The following is a 21,321-nucleotide window of genomic DNA, read 5'->3' on the forward strand; positions in this document are numbered from 1 at the left end:
GATCCACTCACAGGACTGAATTTCCACTTTAGAACTCAGCTACCAGACTGAATATTAAGAAGCAGTCCAGGAAAAAAGATAATTGTGGCGAGGGAAAGGTAGTACATGTAGAACAAATACAGGATTAGCAATAAGTGAGTACAAGTGGACAGAAATGATTGTTAGCATAAATTGTAAGGAATAGAACTCTTGACAATTGCTGGTCAACAGGCCTTAGCAAATAATTTTATGTATTGCTGCTAAATAATGTGCTGCTTTTATTTGTAATGGTGATATAAAGTGCAAATATTATCTATCAGATCCCATGACAGCCTATCTTCTACTCTATCAAGCTCAAGTTAAATCCAGTAAAATTGCTTTGTCTCCTTGCTAAGTCTGGATTCAGGAATGAATGTTCAACTACTGCTAACTGCAGAATGTCACAAACAAAGTTATCTGATTTGTTTTAAATTTGCAGCGTAATTCCCTTTTGTTCAGCTGCTGAGACATGTGAGCTTTGTATGGTAATCAATTTTTGTGCAAGTCAAGAAGTACAGGAGTGATACCAGGGAATAAAATGTGCTTGCAGTGGAAAACTACTTGAAAGGTTTCTCCCTGTGTGGAAGGACTACTGTGATAATGAGGAAGTTGTAGCTCTTTTAAGGCTGTGGTGGAGTACGTTTTTTTGAATTGTTCATGGCAATATTACTTTGGGTGGCTACCAGAAGCTGCTTCTACAATTAGAGTAAGAAATAATATTAAAAAAGGAAATATTTCATGTTAGTTTAAAATGTTTTTGAAAAGTCACTTTCTCTTGGTATAGAGAAGTCTGCTTCCTTAAGGGTGTGTCCTTGTTTGATGGGTACTTTTTAATGAGACCTTAATCTTGTCTATTGTCTGAAGATCACAGAAGCATAATCCAGGTTGGTAGGGACTTCAGGGGGCCTCCAGTTCAACCCCTTGCTCAAAGCAGGATCAGACCCAGTTGCTCAAAGCTCTATCCAGCAGGGTCTTAGAAACCTGAGGATGAAGTCTGCAACTTCCTTGGGGCCTGGTTGCACAGCCTCACTGCCTTACAAGTGCAAAGGAAGGGGTTTGTAGGTTTTTTTTTCCCCTAAAATCAAGCTAGAATCGAGTTTAATTTCTGTTGTATCTTGTTGCTCACCACTTTGAAGACCCTGGCTGTGCCTTCTCAGCAACGGCTTCAAAGACAGCAGTGAGTGGCTGTGAGGTACTGCTGAAGCTGTCTCTTCTTCAGGCTGAGCAATTCCCAGCTCCTTCAGCTTCTCACTGTAGGGAGGGCAGGGGCTCCATGTTCTGCTCCTCTTGGGGAACCTCAGCTGAACTCATTGCAATTTACCAATGCTTGTCTTGTACTGGGGTCCAAAAGTTGTCGCTGTTCTAAATGCTGTCTAATGAGTGCTCTATAATTAATTACTAGGACTTAGTTTATTTATGGAAATGTGGGTGATTATAAATGTGCTTATTAGTATTTAAGATTTTTAGGTATGACTGGATTTCAAAGCAAAATTTTTTTAGCAGTAGAAGTATTCTTCCACTTGCATACTGATGAAATTAACTCACATTAATTTTAGTGAAAGTATTTCATGATTTAAAAAAATACTGTGACAGATAACACCTTATCTTCATTACATATTTATTCAACTTGATTGGCTCTAATTTGCATCATTGAAGTGTTGGAAATGAATCAGAGTAGTTGGTTGTAATTTTAGAGGGAAGTTTTCTATAGAAGTTGAAGTCAGATAATGAATTTATTCTCACTGTGAAGAATGTTTACATAGATGGGTCTGGGGAGAACTGGAGGAATCTTACACAAAGTAAACTTGCACACACAGAAACAAAAACATCTGCTGCAAGACCACACACATCTTGTTTGGTTGAAGTGGCCTGGTGGGGTATCAGCGTGAGGCAAAGGGGAGCTCTGTCCTGCTGTCTTGTCAGGTTCCTCAAAGAGAATTTTTTCTGAGAACCTGACAGGATCTCTGCCTGTTTAATTTTTCCACATCTCAGTGTGAATTATAGTCAGTGTTCTGGATTATTTCAGAATCTTACCACACCTCACGGAATGCTACAGTTCAGCCCAAACCTAGTGAATGTGCTGTAAGGGGAGGAAGTAATACAGAAAGCGAAGGAGCAAACAGAAGGTTTTGGAAACGCTTGGTGCTGTTCCCTGTGTGAGCAGGAGTTCACTGTGATTGCAAGGCATGAGCAGTGTCCAAAGGAGCTTTTGCTTTTCTGAGCTCGGGCAGTGGGCTGGCTCTGAGGTGAGTGTCCAGGGTCCTGGGTGGGCTCTGTGGCCTCTGCTGAGCTCTTCCTGTGGCTGGAGGATCAACAACCAGCTCGGGTGTGCTGGGACCCGCCGCAGTCAGAATTTCCATTGTGCAGCGTGGAGCTGTCCAGGGTTGTCACAGCCTTTAAAAGTCACTTTTCTAGGGCTTGTTTGTTCTCTCTGGTTGGTGCAGCCTTAGTTTAAATTCACGTGAGCTCCAATTACTTAGTCTCTGCTGACATAAAAAAACTGGAGCTGCTGTGCCTTTGTCTCACCTGGCATTTCTCACTTAAAATATATTAAAAAAAGGATACTTCATATGGGAGGTGGTTTTTTTAAGCAGCTTTCTGAGTAAATATGCTTTTTACCTTTATAAAATGAAGAATCTCATCTGAACAAGTATTGGATGTTGACAAGGTGGCATAGCAATATAGCCCAAGTTGAATCTACTTTAAGTTTACAGTATGTAAGATACTGCAAGGAAGAAAAAGCTGTCAAAATATCTTCTCTTAATACTTGATAGAATCCTGCCCAGGGTCCCACCTACCTTAAGTTTATAGGACATAAGATATTGCAAGGAAGGAAAAGCTGTGCAGCTATCTTCTCTTAATACTCTGTGGTCAAAATATTCAACTCCAGTGATGCAACAATATTTCTGCGGAGGGTAGTTTGAAAGGATAATTATTTAATTTTGATAGCTAATAGCTTTTTATTGAAATTGTTGGCTTTGCACTAAAAGTAGTTCAGGGCCCCTATTTCAGTATTTGGAGAAAGCTGAGACAGCTGGAGACCCAGAAGGGAGGTAGTAACCTCTGTGTGCAGGATCACACAGGCTCTGTGGCGTTCAAAAGGTTTTTCCTTCATTTTTTCAACTGAAGGTGTGTTCCTTTTTAATGTTGTGCTCTTTTTTTTTGTGATTTTTTTTTTTTAACTGATAAGCTGTATCACTGCTTAATATTGCACAAATCCCATTATCCTCTGCACACTGCATTTTTTGGGGCAAACAAAAGATGGAATCTTTCTGTTTGCCTTTTGGAAAGATTGTCAGTTACATCTTTGAAACAAATGGGGTAAAAAAAATGTGTTTGTCCAAGAACTGCAGAAAAATTTAAGATGTCTTATAGACAAACTTGATATGTACATGTTTTAAGTAGCTCCTCATATGTCTAAATATGAAATGCTCAATCAGAGCAGTAGACGCAGTAGGATCCATTTCTGGGTCTGAGGGAGGATGACATAAGAAGTGCAAATCAGCGTTGATCAGCACTGAAAATATTTTGTGAACAGCTGTTAAGATTTGTCTCAGCAAAATCTTGGGCTGTGCTACTCATGCATTGCTCAGTTCCTTGTACATAAGTCAAGACACAGCCAGGAGCTGCAGCAGCCCTGATGCTGAAGTTACGATCATTCTTCACAAAGACCTCATAATACTCAAAGAGAAAAATACACTCATTGCTTCTTTCACTGCAGAGCCTGGCAGCTCTGATAACCCCGCATCTGAGGAAAGAGAGAGCACAGAGTACTGTGTTGCTGCACAGCAGTGTAGGTGGCACTCACGGGGAAAAGCTGCACAGTGCTTTAGGCTCTTGTCTGATGTACAGCTGGTGCCTGCGATGGCATGGAAAGGCAAAATTTATTTCTCCCAATTTATGGTGGGTTTTTGCTGTCTGCAGGAAGTGCTCTCTGAGCTTGAGGGAGCTGATGTTCAGTCTGAAGAAAAGGAGGCTCAAGGGGGACCTTATCACTTTTGTACAACTACCTGAAAGGAGGTTGGAGCCAGGTGGGGTTGGTCTTGTCTCCGAAGTAACAAATGATGGGGCAAGAGGAAATGGCCACAAGTTGCACCAGGGGAGGTTTAAACTGGACATCAGGAAAATTTTATTTGTGGAAAGGCTGTGCAGGGAAGTGGTTGAATCACTGTCCCTGGAAGTATTTAAAAGGTGTGGCATTTGAGGGGGTGGTTTAGTGGTGGGCTTGGCACTGCTGGATTAATGGTTGGACTCAATGATCTTAAAGGTCTTTTCCAACCCAAACAATTCTGTGTTTATCTTTGGAAAGTCTCATTGGTGGCTTTGTGCCTTAAAATGTGTATGGGTTTTCTGCTTCCTTTTGTGACCAGGCACATCCTCTGCAGTGGTGGCCGTGAAATGTTTTGAAAGAGCAGCAGCAGGACACTTTACTTATGTGGCCCCTTAATAGCTTAACAGTCTAAACATATGTCTAGTCTTCATCACTAAAATTTCATTTTAGGGAAGATAGTTTAAAGTAAACCTTAATGTTATTGCTAATTTACTTCTTAAAGACAGAATCTAAGAATCTTGAACATAATTTTTAAATTAAAGTATCTTCTTAACTGAACTCCTAAATTTATTTGGCCATACATTTTATCGCTTTTGTCTATTTCCATGTCAAATGACATTCATGCCTTTCTTTTTCTGTTGAAAAGGGTGTCTATGGGACTAAGGTTAATTTCAGCTCTCTTGTTTGTAGGCAGCTGGGGGAGGATATGAAGGTGAAGATACACATCCCAATGCAGAACTTTTCTTCTGGGACCTTCACAATAATCATGTCATGTGGGAATCTTTGAAGAAGCTGAAGGACATTGTTTATCCTAATGTGGAAGAATCACATTGGTTGTCAAGTCTGGAATCAACCCATTGGTTAGAACATATCAAGGTAACTTTTCCTTGATTGTTTGAAAAGTGTTTGTCCAAATCTGTCATATCATACTTGCTTTCTTTGCTGAGCTTTGACGTAGTCCTAGAACACATCAAACTACTTGAACTACAAAAACAACATCCCTGGGTGTTGGCTTTTTTAGCCAACTAATCTTAGAGTATGTTACGAGACTCATAGCTAAGCAACAGCAGGTGACATTGAATGTTTGTTGCCTGCTTCAAGAATCTTTAGTAGAGGAATGCTTTCTTTGATTTGCTTTACGTGAGCGAGAACTGATTTATTTTGGTTTCTTGCAATACAGGCCTGCAGATGACCGTCATTGTGAAATACTAGTAAATACTTCAGCTGTGTGTACGTGACTTATCTTGTGAATGATTGTTTTTTAAATTAATTCCTAATAAATTAATTCTTAAGTTTTGTAATTTTCATCTGGTAGCACAAATAAAATACTTAAGCTAGTAGTTCACCAGTGTTCCTGCTAGCTGGCCTTTGAATCTTTTGCCTCAAGTACAGCTGTGCAAAAGTAATTAGAGTATTATGTAATGACTCCTACTTAATAACATTTTAATCTTAATTTAATATTTGGAAAAATAAGTAGATTAGAAGGGTGTGCAAGCTCTTTTTTCCAACATCTGAGATAATTCAGTCATTTAGTTCAAAGAAAGGAGTCAAATGAAATAACACTAAATTTTTGGAGAGAGTATATCCTATGGTAAATCCTCTCTTTCTTTGAAAAAGAAGCTTATGTTCTTTGGTTTATCAAGGTTACTGTTTTCTGCCCTGTTTTTTAAGAATTTACCGTGAGATGAATTTGATCTTACTAAGGGATTAGGGAACCGATCTGTTTCTCTATTTTTATGCAAGAAATTGCCTTGGTCTCCTAGAAAATTATTCTCCAGCTACTTACACTGCTCTTTTCAGGTATTTTAATGGAAACAGCATTAATTCAGATACAAAGAAAGGAAGCTACGGTTCTGATTTGAGCAGAAATAAGCTGTGTCGTTTGTTTGGTGTGTCTTGCTCCTGGGCAGCTGGTGCTGATGGGAGCCATTCAGGTGCCAGACGAGGTGTCCTCGGGCCGGAGCTCGGCGCCGGTTCACTGCGGCGCCGGCTGGGACCGCACGGCGCAGCTCACCTCCCTGGCCGTGCTCGTGCTGGACAGCTACTACAGAACTGTTGAAGGCTTTGAAGTTCTGGTGCAAAAAGAATGGATAAGCTTAGGACACAAGTTTGCATCGGTAAGAATCAGAAGATAATCGCGAAGACTCTGCGGTATTACCTTTCTGAAAAGCTTGCAGCGTTAAACTGCTTGCTTTGCATAAGGGTTTGATAATTCCTTTCATTGTTTTTGAATTTAGATTTGAAACGTTTCCAGGTAAACTGAGCAGAACATTTGGGTTTGGACCTGTTTGATCAGTATTTTTCTTGCTGTTCTTTCTCTGCGAAATCGTATTTTGTCCTTTGCATCTTTTTAAAAGGATAGAGTTGCTAGGGTCACTGTGGTTATTGAGCAATGAAACTAAGGAAGTAGAAAAATGGTGTCCTCTCAAATTCTTCAGATAAAGCTGGGGCATGAGGTTCTCCTCACTCTTTCTTTGGACTGTTTTGACTGTCACAAGAAGCAGATGAATGAGTCTGGCCGGTGTCTTCTAAGTGAGATTTTGCTTGCTGAATCCCAAATATTTTACACTTGTAATGCTGGCTCTACTTCTGTTCAGTTGTCTTCTGGGCAGGAGATTAGAAGCTCAGAAGGTTAAGTAGCTACTTCCATAGCAAGTCCTTAATATTTCACAGGTGTGTGAATCACTTTCATGGAAAAAAATTCACAGAGTATTCTGAGGCAGGGGCTCTGTTCATCCTGTTTGTGTTGGAAAACTTTTCAGAGCCTTAACGGAAGTTTTTCTAAGTGTGGCAGATAACCATTTAACCAGGAAATCTGTATGAGGAACCTGGAGGAGCAGATCAGGTTTCCTGGGAGACTGTGCTGTTACTTACTATAAACATTACAACAATGTTGCTTGTTGGTGCTGGAATTCACTCTCATTAACAAGTTTCTACAACTTCAGTGTCAGTTACTTGCCTGGGTATTTTTTCCCTAATGGAATATTCTAAAGATATTAATATTGCTAAAATTTGGAAAATAGGCAATCTGGGAAAAATCAAGAATTGGAAGAATATACTTGTGTGTATCTTTCATGCCCATTTTACATTTGCAAATGTGTAAGAGCGTTGCGTTTATTTGGAAATCCATGTACAAGTACTCAGCATAAACCACCTCACCATCTGCATGTGCTTGTAGGCTGTGGCAGTTTTTGATCTGACATTTGAAAGATGCTTTGAGGCTTTTTATTGTCATATTTTATGTTCTACTTAAAAAAAGATTAAGAGTCAGGATGCAGATGAAATTAGATGGTATAACTAGATTTGTAGTCAAACACGTGTTATGGTTTAACACAGAGCTTAAAAAGAGATCTGTGTGTTCTTCATCATTATCAATAAATTCAAATAATCTATGTTTCTTTTTGTTAAACCATTCATTTTAGTTGGGTAATCAAAGGATTTTGTTCTCCCTCAACAGGTGTTTTTTTCCAAATATTGAGGCAGGACTTGGCATGCCTTCCAGATGATTTGCTCAGTCATTGGTTCAGGTCTGACAATGCAGCAGCAAGAAGAATGATTTAAGTAGTTGCTTTTTCTTAAACTGCTGTTTTCCCCACTTGCTCAGTCAAGTAGTAATCTTTGGAAATGGCTGAAGCCACTCTTTAGCCACCTGCTTTAATCTGAGAGCACTGGAAATTTTTACTTGATGGGTTATGTAGCTTATAGTGAAGGTCAGTCTTTCCTGGAGTGTTCTGTAGAAGTGGAGGAGTCACCGTCCCTGGAGAGATTTAAGACATGGGATGTGTTTCTTGGGGACATGGCTTAGTGGTGGACTGGTCAGTGCTGGGTTAACAGTTGGACTCCATGATCGCAAAGGTCTTTTCCAACCTTAACTATTCTATGATAAAAAAAATTATAATGCAAGCAGAAAATCTTTTGATCATTCAAACTGTCTTTTAGCTTGGTAAATATGTGTGTTCTATTTCATCTGTGGAAAGCAGGTTTTTGGGACATGTTTTATCCTTCTCTTACCCTTCCAGGGGAGAGGGAGACTGATGCCTTCTGATAATGGCCCAGCCATTAAAACCAGGTGAGGCAGTGTTTCTTACCTCTTTCACCACTCCTCAGTCCTCTAGGGGGGCATTTTAAGGTTGGCCTGGAGCTGTTGGATCTGCCCTGGACAGCAGGCAAGCATGGACTCTCTGCTTCTGCTGGGCTCTGGATCCCCTCCCCCCCACCTAGAACAGTGGTTCCACCTACCTAGAAGCCTGCAAGGAACGGAGTTCCTATTGAGGCTAGGTTGCCAATGGTGAGGCAGGAGGTAGTTGTTGGTAACGTTTTTTTGTAATCCTCCTATTTTTGGGATGTGTTGTTGTCCATTAAGGTTGTGGATGATGGAGCCTGAGCACAGGAATAGTATGGCTTTGAAGAATGCGTGAGTTGAAATATGGAGGAAGGCTAGTTGTGGGAGGTTGAGTCCGATGGTGACTATTATGAGGCCTAGTTGGCTTGAGGTGGAAAAGGCGATGATTTGTTTGATGTCGTTTTGGGTGAGCGCGCATGTAGCGGCAAATAGTGTGGCAAGAGCTCCTAGGCACAGGCATAGAGTGAGGGCGGTTTGGTTAGTGTTAAATATAGGGTGGGTTTGGATAAGGAGGAAGATTCCGGCCACTACTATCATGCTGGAGTGGAGTAGAGCGGAGATGGGGGTTGGGCCTTCTATGGCGGCTGGGAGCCATGGGTGGAGGCTGAATTGGGCAAATTTGCCTGTTGCTGCCAGAAGGAGTCCCAGGAGGGGGAGCGTGGGCATTTGGGAAGGGGAGGAGAGTTGTTGGATTTCTCAGGGGTTTGAGGTGTAGGCTAGTCATGCTATGCAGAGAATAGGTCTGACATCGCCAACTCGGTTGTAGAGGATGGCTTGGAGGGTGGCGGTATTAGCTTCTGCTCGGCCATGTCATCAGCTGATCAGAAGGAAGGATCTAATGCTCACTCCTTCTCAGCCGATGAGTAGCACGAAGGGGTTGTTGGCAACAATTGGAATTAGTATAGCCATAAGGAATAGGAGGAGGTAGGAGAAGAATTTTGTGATGTATGGATCTGAGGCTATGTATCATGTTGCAAACTGTAGGCTAGACCAGGATACGCATAGGGTGATGGGGAAGAATGTGAGGGAGTAGAAGTCTATCTTTAGGCTGATTGGGCTTTTGAAGGTGATGATGAATTTTCCTTCTCAGAGGGAAATGAGACTTTCCGTCCCTGTGTAGATGTGGCTTGATATCGGGATTAGGCTGATGAGGAAGGAGGTTTTTCCTGTATTTGTGATGGTGGCTGGGCTGTTTTTAAGGTTGGGTGATGGGAGTGGGAGGATCATGGGGGTGGAAAGGGTTATTAGGGTTAGTAGTAGGAGGGTGTTTAGGACTCATGGGAGGTCTGTTACTTTCACCTGGATTTGCACAGGGATGAGTGGCTCCTAAGGCCATTGGAGTACTGTTATCCTTTGAAAGTAAGGGGGCTGAGGATTTAGACTCAGATGCAAGAATTAGCAGTTCTTGTTGGTTAAACCTCCCCTTGGCAGGTAAGAAGGTTTTAACTTCTCTTTTTAGAATCACAGTCTAATGTTTTGGTTCAGCTCTACTTGCATATGGGGGTGCTAGAGATGAGTTCAGGCTTGAAGATGAGGAGAATCATGGGGATTATGTGTAGGGCTCTGAGGAGATGTTCTCGTGTGGAGGAGTTTTGGACTGATGTGATGTGGGATGGAAGAGTGCCTTGTTGTGTCATTGTTAGTATGTCTAAAGCGTATGAGGCGGTGAGGAGGATTGCGGCCCCTGTGAGGAGGATTGTGAGCGAAGATCAGTTGAACGAGGCGATGATGATGGTTAGCTCTGCTCTGAGGTTAGGTGTTGTGGGTAGTGCTATGTTTGTTAGGTTTGGTAGTAGTCATCAGGTGGCCATGAGAGGTAGGAGGGGTGTCATGCCTCGTGTTAGTAGGAGGATTCGGCTGTGGGTGCATTTGTAGTTGGTGCTGGCTAGGCCGAAGGGTATTGAGGAGGTCAGTCCGTGTGAGATGATTAGGATTATTGCCCCTGAGAAGGCTCATTGGGTTTGAATGATGGTTGCGGCAACAACCAGGCCTATGTGGCTGACTGATGAGTAGGCAATTAGGGATTTTAGGTCGATTTGACGTAGGCAAATGGTGCTGGTTATCAGTGCCCCTCATAGAGCGAGGGTAATAAAGGGGTAGTGGAGGTTGTTTGATGTTAGGTTTACGTGGATGGTTATTCATATAATGCCGTATCCTCCTAGCTTTAGTAGCAGGGGCGTGAGGAGCATGGATCCTGCGATAGGGGCTTCTACATGAGCTTTGGGGAGTCCTAGATGTAGTCCCTAGAGGGGAGCTTTAACTATGAAAGCTATTAGGAGGGTGAGGCTTGATGCGATGCCTGTTCAGGAGGAGGTGATTGTTGGGTGTGAAAGTTTGAGAATTGGGAAGTCGAGGGTGCCTGTTTGGTTATGTAGGTGGAGGGTGGCGATGAGCAGGGGCAGTGAGCTGGTGAGTGTGTAGAATAGGAGGCAAATGCCGGCATTTAGTCGTTTGGGCCAGTTCCCTCCTTGGGTGATGAGGATCAAGGTCGGGACGTGGGTGGCCTCAAATGTGATGTAGAAGAGTATTAGTTGTGAGGCTGAGAAGGCCAGGAGGATGAAGGGTTGAACTATTGTAGAATTTCCCCACAAGACTAGATGACTGCCAATGGCAAAAGTGAAAGAGTCTGCTCTCTGGCACCAGGTGGGATTTTAGAGCTTTGATTCTCAAGTCCTGCCTGCTTTGCTGGCGACCTTTCCCAATGACTGGCCAATGCCAGAGAGAGCTGGTGCCTCCCCCATCGGGGCTTTTTCCCCAGGGGGCAGGGCCCAGAGGCAGCACCCAATAAGGGAGAAGCAGCAGGGGAAGAGAGTTAGGTTCCATTTCAGTGTGGGGGAGATGGGCACTGCTGGGCAAGGCCAGATAGAAAAATACATTACAAATCCAATGCAATATAAACCCAATGAATACATGACAACATTTCCCCTTTTCTTATTAAATTAAGAAGGAGGAAGGCTCGGTTGGTGGGAGCTGCTCAGAGTTCGGACCTTGAGTTACCTTTAACGTTGCAAAAGAAAAATGACTTTTAGTGCAAGCTGTTTAGAAAAATGCTGTTAAGGAATAATGATAATTAGAAGGAGAAGGTTGGGTGCTTTCTCCTCCTTTTGGCGGCACTGGCCACTTGTGGGCCCTCTGCAGGTGGTTTTGCAGTTTTGGGGATGAAAGGTTGCACCCACTCAGCTGGCACCCACTTGGGATCTGGAGCAGTGGACACATAGGCGTACCCACGACCCCAGGTGACCTGATCATGAGGACGTTTTGTTTCTCTGGTGGCTGGATCCTTTACTATCATATCCGGTGACTTTTGCTGAAAGGCAGAACTGGTTAAAGCAGGATTATTTCGTTTAACATTTACATTTTCTAGTTTTTTTGAGAAATTCCCTTTGGACCTTTGAGACCTCCTGCCCCCATTGTCCCGAAAGTCCATAAGTTGCTTCTTTAAAGGGCATTGAGATAGCCAATGTCCAGCCTGATTGCACAGGAGACACGTTGTTCCTCTCTTGGGCGGTGGCTGTGGCACAGGTACAGGAAGCACGGTGTCTGCAGCGGCGGCTTGACTCTGGAACTGTGGTTTGGATGAGCTTTTATGAAGGGAATCTTCCTGGCACACACCTGGAGCATGTCACGTAAAGTTGGATCCACTTCTATAGACAGGCTGAGGATAGGTGCCTTGCACTGTTTGTCTGCATTGGCCAGAGCCATCTCCTCCAGGACCTGTTCCTGGGCTCTCTCATTCTTAACCTGTAACTCAATAGCTCGGGTTAACCGCTCCACAAATGTTCCTAAAGGTTCTGATGGGAGCTGCTTTATTTTACTGTAAGGCTGGAAAGACTCATCGGGCTGGGTTGCTAATTGAATTGGCAGATTCTTACTATCAACAGCCATTTCAGGATTTTGCCAGAGCTCTGGAAGCAAATCTTTTTGGAGGTCCAAGGGAACTGTAGTACTTCTTGCTAAATTTGCTTTCAAATGTTTGCAGAAATATTCTCTTTCATCTTTAATTTGGCCTGAGCTTTGCATAAGCCCTGAATTGCTTGATGAGGGAAGGGGTCCCAGTTACTGTGGACAGCACTCGCTCTTTTTGATTGTTGATATGTGAAAGGGGTGGCAGAAAAGCTGGGATTGCTTCTGGGTTCCCGACTCCCTGTGCTCCCTCCGGGGCGTGGGAACCGGGACTGTGGGCTGGGAACCCGTGGGAAGCAGGGGCAGGGAGGGGCTGGAGGCTTGAGTCACATGTGGCAGAGTCGGAGGGCAGAGGTTTGAGGGTAGGGGGCAGAGTCAGAGGAGAGGGCAGTGCCAGGGGCGGCACTGAAGGGAAGGAGGTGTCTGGGGAGAAGAAGGAATTGCAGGAAGGGGGGACAGACAAAGGGAGAGACTCCTCATAGCTTGGGAGCACATGGCTTCGGCCATTTGGGACAAAGGAATCCCCTCCATCTTGTGACCTCCCCCCCCACCTGGGGACCACTAAGATGGAAGGTTTGAGCACTCAGACTGCCTGCAAAGGTACAAGCTGGGGAAAAGTCACAAAGAACTGGCTTTTTTTTTTTCCTTTTTATTTTGCTTTTGCAATGCAAACTTAATTTTTAAGCTATAAAAAGCAAAATTTGCATCTTCTCTGTTATTAGAGGAGCCAGAGTAAATTTTTTTTTTTTGTTACAGCCTCCCAAAATTCTGGGGAGCTTATTTGCTCGAATGATAAATGTGGAAACTGAGAAAACAACCGCAGAGTTAATTTTTTCAGCTGTTTCTTTGAATAATGGGTCTCGCCATCATCCAAGGCATATGAAATATGGTAATAGACTCTTTTGTGAGACACAGACAGCCTAGCACCCATTTTTGGCTCAGATTTTGAGTTTCTGTGGCCTCTTTATTGTGACTGAGAAAGTGAAAGGAAAAAAAAGCTCGCTGGAGAGAAAAAAAAAAAGCCAAAACGGGAAACAGTTTCCTTTTCCACCGCCCCAGGCTGCCGAAAGAAGCGTGCTCTTAAAGCACTTGGAAGGTTCACTCTGAAAGCAAAACCCTTTTTCCCTGAGGAACACTGCCTCTGGAAAAGATTTTCCCTTAGAAAACCAAAAGTGGTACTCGCCAAAATTCCCACGCTCCTTTCCTTTCTTTCCCAATCACTCCTTTTGCCTGAGACTGACCCTTTTTGGTGCAAAAAGAGCTTCCAGTCTTGGTTCCCAGGGTCATATTTCCATGAACATGTGGTCACCTTCTCTGGGAGCAGCTTGCCATTCGGGGGGCTTCTTTGCAGCACTCCGATGGGTTTTTTGAGTGCAAAGGAGAAAACTGTAGCCCTGGCCTGTCGAATCCTGTGTTTCGGAGACTCCGCAGCGAACGCCAAGCCTGATGGGTCTGTCTCTGCGTGGGTGGGCTACGTTTCGTGACTCACGTAGCCGCGTGAGATTCCTGGGCCACATGCTCCCCAAGTGGTTCTTCCAGCTTTTTGGGAACCTTTTGTGGCTTGGAGCCGCACGTTGCGTGCCAGTTGTAGAATTTCCCCACGAGACTAGACGACTGCCAATGGCAAAATGAAAGAGTCTGCTCTCTGGCACCAGGTGGGATTTTACAGCTTTGATTCTCAAGTCCTGCCTGCTTTGCTGGCGACCTTTCCCAATGGCTGGCCAATACCAGAGAGAGCTGGCGCCTCCCCCGTCGGGGCTTTTTCCCCAGGGGCAGGGCCCAGAGGCAGCACCCAATAAGGGAGAAGCAGCAGGGGAAGAGAGTTAGGTGACATTTCAGTGTGGGGGAGATGGGCACTGCTGGGCAAGGCCAGATAGAAAAAAACATTATAAATCCGATGCAATAGAAACCCAATGAATGCATGACAACAAACTATGATTACTGTTGTGATACAAATTTGTTTGTGGATTGGGGGGTTCTTGTTCCAGGTGATTTTGGCTTGCTATGAGTATTAGAGGAAGGAGTCAGCACGATAGGACTAGTGGGGGGGGGGGGGAGGGGGTGGAGATTTGGTCAATGGAGGTTCAAGGGGTTAGGTTGGGTTCCACCTACCTAGAGTGACCTAGAACCGCGGTTCTAGGTACTATCTAGAACCGCGGTTCTAGGTACTATCTAGAACCGCGGTTCTAGGTACTATCTAGAACCGCGGTTCTAGGTACTGCCTGGAACTGGACCCTTGGGCTGTGGGACACCCCCCACACACCCCACCCCCATCCCCCCCCCTCCCCCCCACAGTTGGAGGGAAAACCCAGACTGGCTTTCTCCTGGAAACTGGAATGGAGTCAGCAAAGGGGAAAAGAAAACCAAGACTGGATTGCTCACGGAGTCTGGATTGATGTCACCTGCATGGAGGGAAAATCTGGACTGTACTCTGGGCAGTGAGTCCAGTCTGTGTAGAATGCAAGTGCATAATTCAGGACTGATCCAATCCCACTGAAGATTTTCCATCAAATTTGGTGAGAATGGGCCTCAAGTTGTGATTTGCATCCACAGCTCCCCAGTGTGGACTTTTCCTGTCTAACGCTGGCATCAGGGGCAGAGAAATGCTCTTGGAAATGAAATTCAAAGGCAGCATCTGAGACAATGGCCTTTCAATCTGGGATTCCAATTTCTATGAAATAGCTTCAGTGTAGCTATTACAGAATAACTGAAATCAAATGGAGACAAGCAGATCAACATGGTATTGATTTCTTCTGGGGAGGATGTTCTACACTAATGATCCCTTTTCCTCATTTACTGAAGCTAGCTCTGTGTTATCCCTACCTCTTGCTGAACCTGCACCCAAACTTTGCATTATGTGCCAAGGGTGGATTAATTGAAGATAATTTTAGGGAATAAAGAATTCTTCTGAAGCACATCTCCACCTTTGATTTCCTCTGAAAACAGACAATGAACAGAAACATACTGAATCTGCATGTGGTCTGTGTCTTATTTCTAAATCATTGGTTATCAAGTGATGCTTTCTGTTTTGTTTCCAGATTGAGAATGGAGTTGCTGAGATAAGCTCTAACAGTAAGAAAGCAGCAAGTTCTCTAGGGTTTGACAGTCTGGAAGCACTGGACGGGTCCTATTTAATATATTGTGGCATCAGTGTTGGAGTCTATGGGTAAGTTGCTCTTGAATTGAAATTTTTCTTGATGCTTCTGCAAATGTGAAAAGAAAACTATGACTGCACTGAAATGCAGCACAACATTGAGTTCAGCTGACAGTGTGAAGTGTTTTTATATCCACAAAGCTTTATGGCACTTAAGTTTGCGCTCCTGAGCTGTGAGTTTAGTTTCAAAGGTCTGCTATTGCTGAAGAACAGACCCAATTCACGTTCTGCTATTTTTCCTGTCCTAAACCAGCATTTTAGTTGCTCTGCGCCAGTTCCATAAGGAAATATGCTAATGTAATGTTAAAATGAAATAATGATGTGATGCTGCATCTTGTTTATCTGACATTAAAATCTAGGACTGCAGCTATAACTCCTGATTGCCTTTTTGGATGAGTGATTTAGTGCTCAAACTGAGTTCTGCAATCAGAATTAAAAAACAAACAAAGAAAAACAGACAAGAAAAGAGGAAAAAAAGAGAGGCTGCATTAGGAGAACATTTCCTCTCTGGAAAAACGAAAGATCTTTACTTAGGGCTGTTCCTTTTGCCAGCATCCCAAATGCTCCTACATTCCTAAAAAAAGTAAATTCCAGTATCATCTACCTTGAGACATGGAAGACCAGGAAATGACACGTCTTAAAGATCCACAGGGAACGGAATAGTTTTCCTGGGACACAGAGTGCTGTCTCCAGCTCTGGGGCCTCCAACATGAGAAGGACGTGAACCTGCTGAAATGACTCCAGAGGAGAAATAAGGGCTAAAGAACCTCTCCTAGAAAGGCAAGCTGGGAGGGCTGGGGTTTTTCAGCCTGGAAAAAAGGCTTTGGCAACACTTAGAGCATCCTTCCTGTGCTGAAAGGGGGTTATAAGAAGGCTGGAAAAAAAAATATACAAGACCTTGGAATGATAGGACACAGGGGAATGGCCTTAAATGGCAAGAGGGCATGTTTCTATTACAGAACAGGTACAAATGCTGTACTGTGAGGGTGGCAAGGCAGTGAGAGGGGTTTTTCAGAGAAGTTGTGGATGCCCTATCCCTGGCAGTGTTCAGTGTCAGGTTAGATGAGGCTTTGAGCAACCTGGTCTAGTGGCAGGTGCCGTGACCACAAAAGGGAGGGGCTTGATGACCCACCCTCAAGGTGCATGAGTGGAGTGCATTCAATGGCATGTTCTCTAGCCCAGGTGTTGATAAGGCTGTTCTTGAAGTGGGTCCCATTGTCTGACTCGATTCTCTCCGGGGTCCCCATGTTTCCACAGGATTTGCTTTTCAAGGCCCACCATGGTGTTCCGGGCAGTAGCGTGAGGCACAGGGTAGGTCTCTAACCATCCAGTGGTGGCTTCCACCATGGTCAGCACATAGCGCTGGCCTTGGCGGGTTTGGGGAAGGGTGATGTAGTCAATCTGCCAGGCTTCCCCGTACTTATACTTGGACCTTTGCCCGCCATACCATAGCGGCTTCACCCGCTTGGCCTGCTTGATGGCAGCACACGTCTCACAGTCATGGATAACCTGAGAAATACTGTGCATGGTTAGATCCAGCTCTTAGTCTCATGCCCACTTATTGGTGGCATCCCTGCCCTGATGACCTGAGGCATCATGGGCCCATGGAGCTAGGAACAACTCTCCCTTGTGTTGCCAATCTAAGTCTATCTTTGACACCTCTATCTTTGCAGCCTGACCTACCTGTTTGTTGTTCTGGTGCTCCTCGTTAGCCCAACTCTTGGGGACATGGGCATCTACATGGTGGGCTTTGACAGGTAGCTTCTCTACCCGACTGGCAGTGCCCTACCATTCATTGGCAGCCCAGATTGGTTTCCCCCTAAACTGCCAGTTGGCCTTTTTCCACCTTTCCAGCAAAGCCCACAGAGAACTGGCGAATGCCAATCAGGGTATCCGTGACTCGGCGTAGAGGTAGAGCTTTGGTCCCTTCTCTCTTTCAGCAATGTCCAGGGCTAATTGAACAGCTTTGGGTTCAGTTAGTTGACTCGATCCACCCTCTCTTTCAGTGGCTTGTGCAACTTGCAGTGTGGGGCTTTATACGGCTGCTTTTTACTTCTGGTTTCTCCTTAGGATGCAGTAGGAACTATTAGTGAAAAGAGCATAGCGTGTTTCTTTGGCTGGCAGTTGGTTATATGGTGGAGTTGCTTTAGCACGTGTCACTTGTTCCTGCTCCTCTCCATCCGTGAGATTAAAGTTTTGACTTTCTGGCCAGTTGGTAATTACTTCTAAAATCTCAGGGTGATCTGGGTTTCCAATACAGGTGCGCTGAGTGATGAGGGCAATCCATTTGCTCCATGTGGTGTAGGTGGTGTGATGGGTAGAGGGAACCTTTCCTTTAAACATCCACCCCAGCACTGGTAATTGGGGTGCCAGGAGGAGTTGTGCTTGTGTGCCAATCACCTCTGAGGTGGCTTGAACTCTTTCCTAGGCGGCCAGGATTTCCTTCTCTGTTGGAGTGTAGTTGGCTTTGGACCCTCTGTGACTTCGGCTCTAGAATCCCCTGGCACCTTCTGCCAAAGGCTCTAGGACAGGCCATTGTTCCCAGCTGTAGAGTAGAGCACATTCTTTGCCTCTGGTCTTATCCTGACTGGGTCAAAGGCTACCACAGGAGCGATCTCCTGCTTGATCTGGGCAAAGGCTTGTTGCTGTTCAGGGCCCCAGTGGAAATCGTTCTTCTTGCGGGTGACCAGGTAGAGAGGGCTCACAATCTGGCTGTACTCAGGGATGTGCATTCTCCAAAAACCTATGGCGCCTAGGAAAGCTTGTGTTTCCTTCTTGCTGGTCTGTGGAGATGTTGCAGTGGTCTTATTGATGACCTTGGTGGGTAGCTGACGCCGTCCGTCTTGCCACTTTACTTTCAGGAACTGGATCTCTTGGGCAGATCCCTTGACTTTGCTCTTCTTGATGGCAAAACCGGCTTCCAGGAGAATGTGGATGATCTCCTCTCCTTTCTCAAACACTTCCGTTGCTGTGTTCCCCGACACAATGATGTCATTGATGTACTGTAGATGTTCCGGAGCCTCACCCTTTCCCAGTGCAGCTTGGATCAGTCTAGGGCAGATGGTGGGGCTGTGTTTCCACCTCTGGGGCAATCGGTTTTAGGTGTACTGCACACCCCTCCATCCTCCAGGGGGAGCGTTTTCTGATTATGGGCCAATGTGGCCCACCAGTGACATGACACATTCCATCATCCCATTGTGAGATGCTCCAGCCAGTGGGGGAGGAGCCAACTGTTCCTAGCTAGATCAAAACTGGGCCTGAAGAACAGAAGGTATCCAGTTTTTCCACTGGATTCCCAGAGGAAGCCCGGACCTGTCTCGTCACCACTGGACTTTCTACAGGACCATCTCTACTCCCCAGAACCACATCTGTTACTCTGGGAGGAGTTATTTGGATTGCTTCCAACACCCAGACCATCAGGGTGCCGGGTCATATCCCTGACTCTGTCAGGGTTTTCTTGGATTTTTCGTTGCTACTTTGCTTGGCTTTTTTATACAACTATATTTGTCTTTTTTTTTTTTTTAATTAAAAAAACCCCTTTCCTAGTAAAGAACTGTTACTCCTATTCCCAAATCTTTGCCTGAAAGCCTCTAATTGCAAAATCATAATAATTTAGAGGGAAGGGGGCTTACATTCTCTTACATTCCAAGGGAGGCTCTAGCTCCCTTAGCAGACAAGTGTCTTTCAGAACCAAGACACTGAATAACTCTGTCCTTTGTGGGGGAGTTATGACCACCTCTTAAAAAAACAAACAAAAACCCCCTGAAGCTGATGTTTCTATTTTCACTTTATTCTTCTTTGGGGGGGAAAAAGGGCCTGATGTTGTTCTCATCCCTGGTTTCATGACAGATGTGGATATCTGCTCTGGGGGCCAGGACAGCTGCATGTCAGGGATGTGATGGGTAACGGGCACCACTGGTTGATGCTGTGCTCTTGCCTACCTCGAGTGGTCAATGCTGCTGCTGCTGGGGTTTGAATATTGCCACGGAGCTTCTGTGGACATGGAACAGTCCTTGCCCTTGCAGCTGGATCTGTGCCTCCCTTGGAGGCTCTGATTTGCCCTGGATTGGCGGAGAGAGAAGATGCCAGGGAAGCCACAAAGCCTCCACTTGCTCCTTTTTTTGCCAAGTACCCTGCAGTGAGTGCAGTAACCCTGAGGATGGAGAAGGCCTTGGGATGAGGCCAAGAGACCTGGGGAAACCATTTTGCAGAATGACACTTGTGTGGAGAGGTTTGTCTAATACTTGGTGGTTTTGTTCATATTGTGTGTGTTTTCTCTTTTGAATGAATATTTGAGTTCTGGGGCACTGCATTCAAAGGCAAGCAGATCTTTTCTAGTGCACAATATCCTTCTTCTAATTATTTTCTATTTGATTTTGTGGGGCAAAATTGGGTTTTGGTTTCATCCTCTGTACATAAGGGCACAGGAACTGCACTGACTCTTCCACACCAAGAGTTCCACGTGCACACTGGTTAATTGGAGTAGGTGATTGAGGCTCTGCCCAAAGGAGATTCCCAATGGAGTTTTAAAGAGAGGCACTGTTGGATTCCCCAGAGCCATCTGAGTTAATTTTTGTGTTGTGTACTAAACAGTTGAACGTTGTTTTTTTTTTTCCTCCAGAATGCTGCTGTGCAACCCACCTGGGTGCTTGGCACATCCTAGGTTTTTTCCATCTCTTGTCACATCAGAACACCCTGGCATCCTCAGGTCCAGAGGGACTTTGAGAAAAAGGATTCCCAGTGAGACAAGCAAGGTAATGTTTTTGTTATGGATTTGCTTGGCAAATTCTGCAAGAAAATAATTTCCACCTGTGTTTGGGTTTTTTGTTGGGTTTATTTTTGTTTTGTTTGGTTCGGTGGTGGGTTTTTTTGTTGTTGTTGTTGGTTTTTTTTGTTGTTGTGGTGGTGTTTTTTTTTATTTTAGTTTTGGTTTTGTGTGAGTTTTGTTTTGTTTTTCACAAAACCAAGCTGAAGCAAGCCACCTCTGGGAAACCCAACAGCAGCTGTCACTGAAACTCCAGTGGGAGTCTCTTCCAGGCTGAGCTGAAATGCCCTGTGTCCCTGAGAAAAAGTGTCACTTAGCATGGGGTACGACTGACTTGAGGCCTTAGTTCCACAGCAGCGCTGCTCCTCTAGGGATGTGCACTATGGCTGAGGAGGGACGGGTATGGAAGAAGGAGGAAAACAGCCCAGCCTTTCACGAGCTTTTCACAGTCTGCACTGGGGCTGGAGGCGCTTCCCTCCTCTGCTTTGCATGGATTTTATCTGCTCCCCTCCTCTCCCCCAGGTCAAAGTTCCCAGCACATGGGGGCTGTTTGGCTCCCTCTGGCCTCAGCCCTGTGGCACGGGAGCAGTCTCCCTCTGTGGGCGTAAGAACACATCCTGTGCTTTCTGCAGTGTCCTTCTCTTGCCCCCTTGGAGCTGTTAGACCACGCTGCCGTGCAGAGCACAGGGAGAGTTTGGCGTGGTCGTGGCCATGCCCGGTCCTGGCTGTGGTCTTGAGGAACTGTCCCTGTCACAAAGTCAGGGTGCTTCTGACGGTGTCCCCACCCTGGCTGTGGCCGCCTGAGCCTGCAGGTATTGTCGTGGGAGGTCTCTGCCAGGGGGCCTGAGCCTGGGCTGGGTGGGGGCTCATTGGATCCAGGAACCCACCACAGCCCTGCACTGTCCCCATCCCTGCCACACACAAGGCAGCCAGTAAAGCCCTGCACGCCTTTCACCCTGACTATTGCTCTCTGACCTTTTGCTTTGCCTTTAATGTCTCACCCTGAACACTGACTTTCAAAGCTGGTATTGGCAGTAACAGGCAGCCAGTTCAGTTCTGTGTTTAGGTGTAGTACAGAAACAGGATCTTTCTCTTGTGCTGACGGGGCAGTGATTGGAGGATGTGGTAAAGAGACTGGAATGCAAAGAGAATTAAAAATACGAAGATGGGCTTAGTTTTGTGGCCAGAGCTCTACTCTGCAGTACTACATTTCCTGAACTTGGCAGTCCCATGCACCTGCCACGAGTACACACCAAGCGTGAACCACAGCCCCTGTGTAGGCCGAGCACCTGGACAGGTTGCACACG

The 21,321-nt window shown here is 45.2% G+C and overlaps 1 protein-coding gene across 1 annotated transcript in view; it reads left to right on the plus strand.

Moving 5' to 3' along the window:
* LOC120752099 (uncharacterized) overlaps positions 1–21,098 on the plus strand; it is a 25,719-nt gene extending 4,621 nt beyond the window's left edge. The window contains exons 2-6 of the mRNA XM_058420367.1: positions 3,943–4,049; positions 4,764–4,945; positions 15,134–15,261; positions 19,871–20,003; positions 21,081–21,098. Coding sequence (XP_058276350.1) covers positions 3,943–4,049; positions 4,764–4,945; positions 15,134–15,261; positions 19,871–20,003; positions 21,081–21,086 — 556 coding nt within the window. The 3' untranslated portion in view covers positions 21,087–21,098. The remainder of the gene's footprint in view (positions 1–3,942; positions 4,050–4,763; positions 4,946–15,133; positions 15,262–19,870; positions 20,004–21,080) is intronic.
* Positions 21,099–21,321: the final 223 nt, after the last annotated feature.

Source organism: Hirundo rustica, chromosome 4 (assembly GCF_015227805.2).
Source record: "Hirundo rustica isolate bHirRus1 chromosome 4, bHirRus1.pri.v3, whole genome shotgun sequence".
Taxonomy (NCBI): domain Eukaryota; kingdom Metazoa; phylum Chordata; class Aves; order Passeriformes; family Hirundinidae; genus Hirundo; species Hirundo rustica.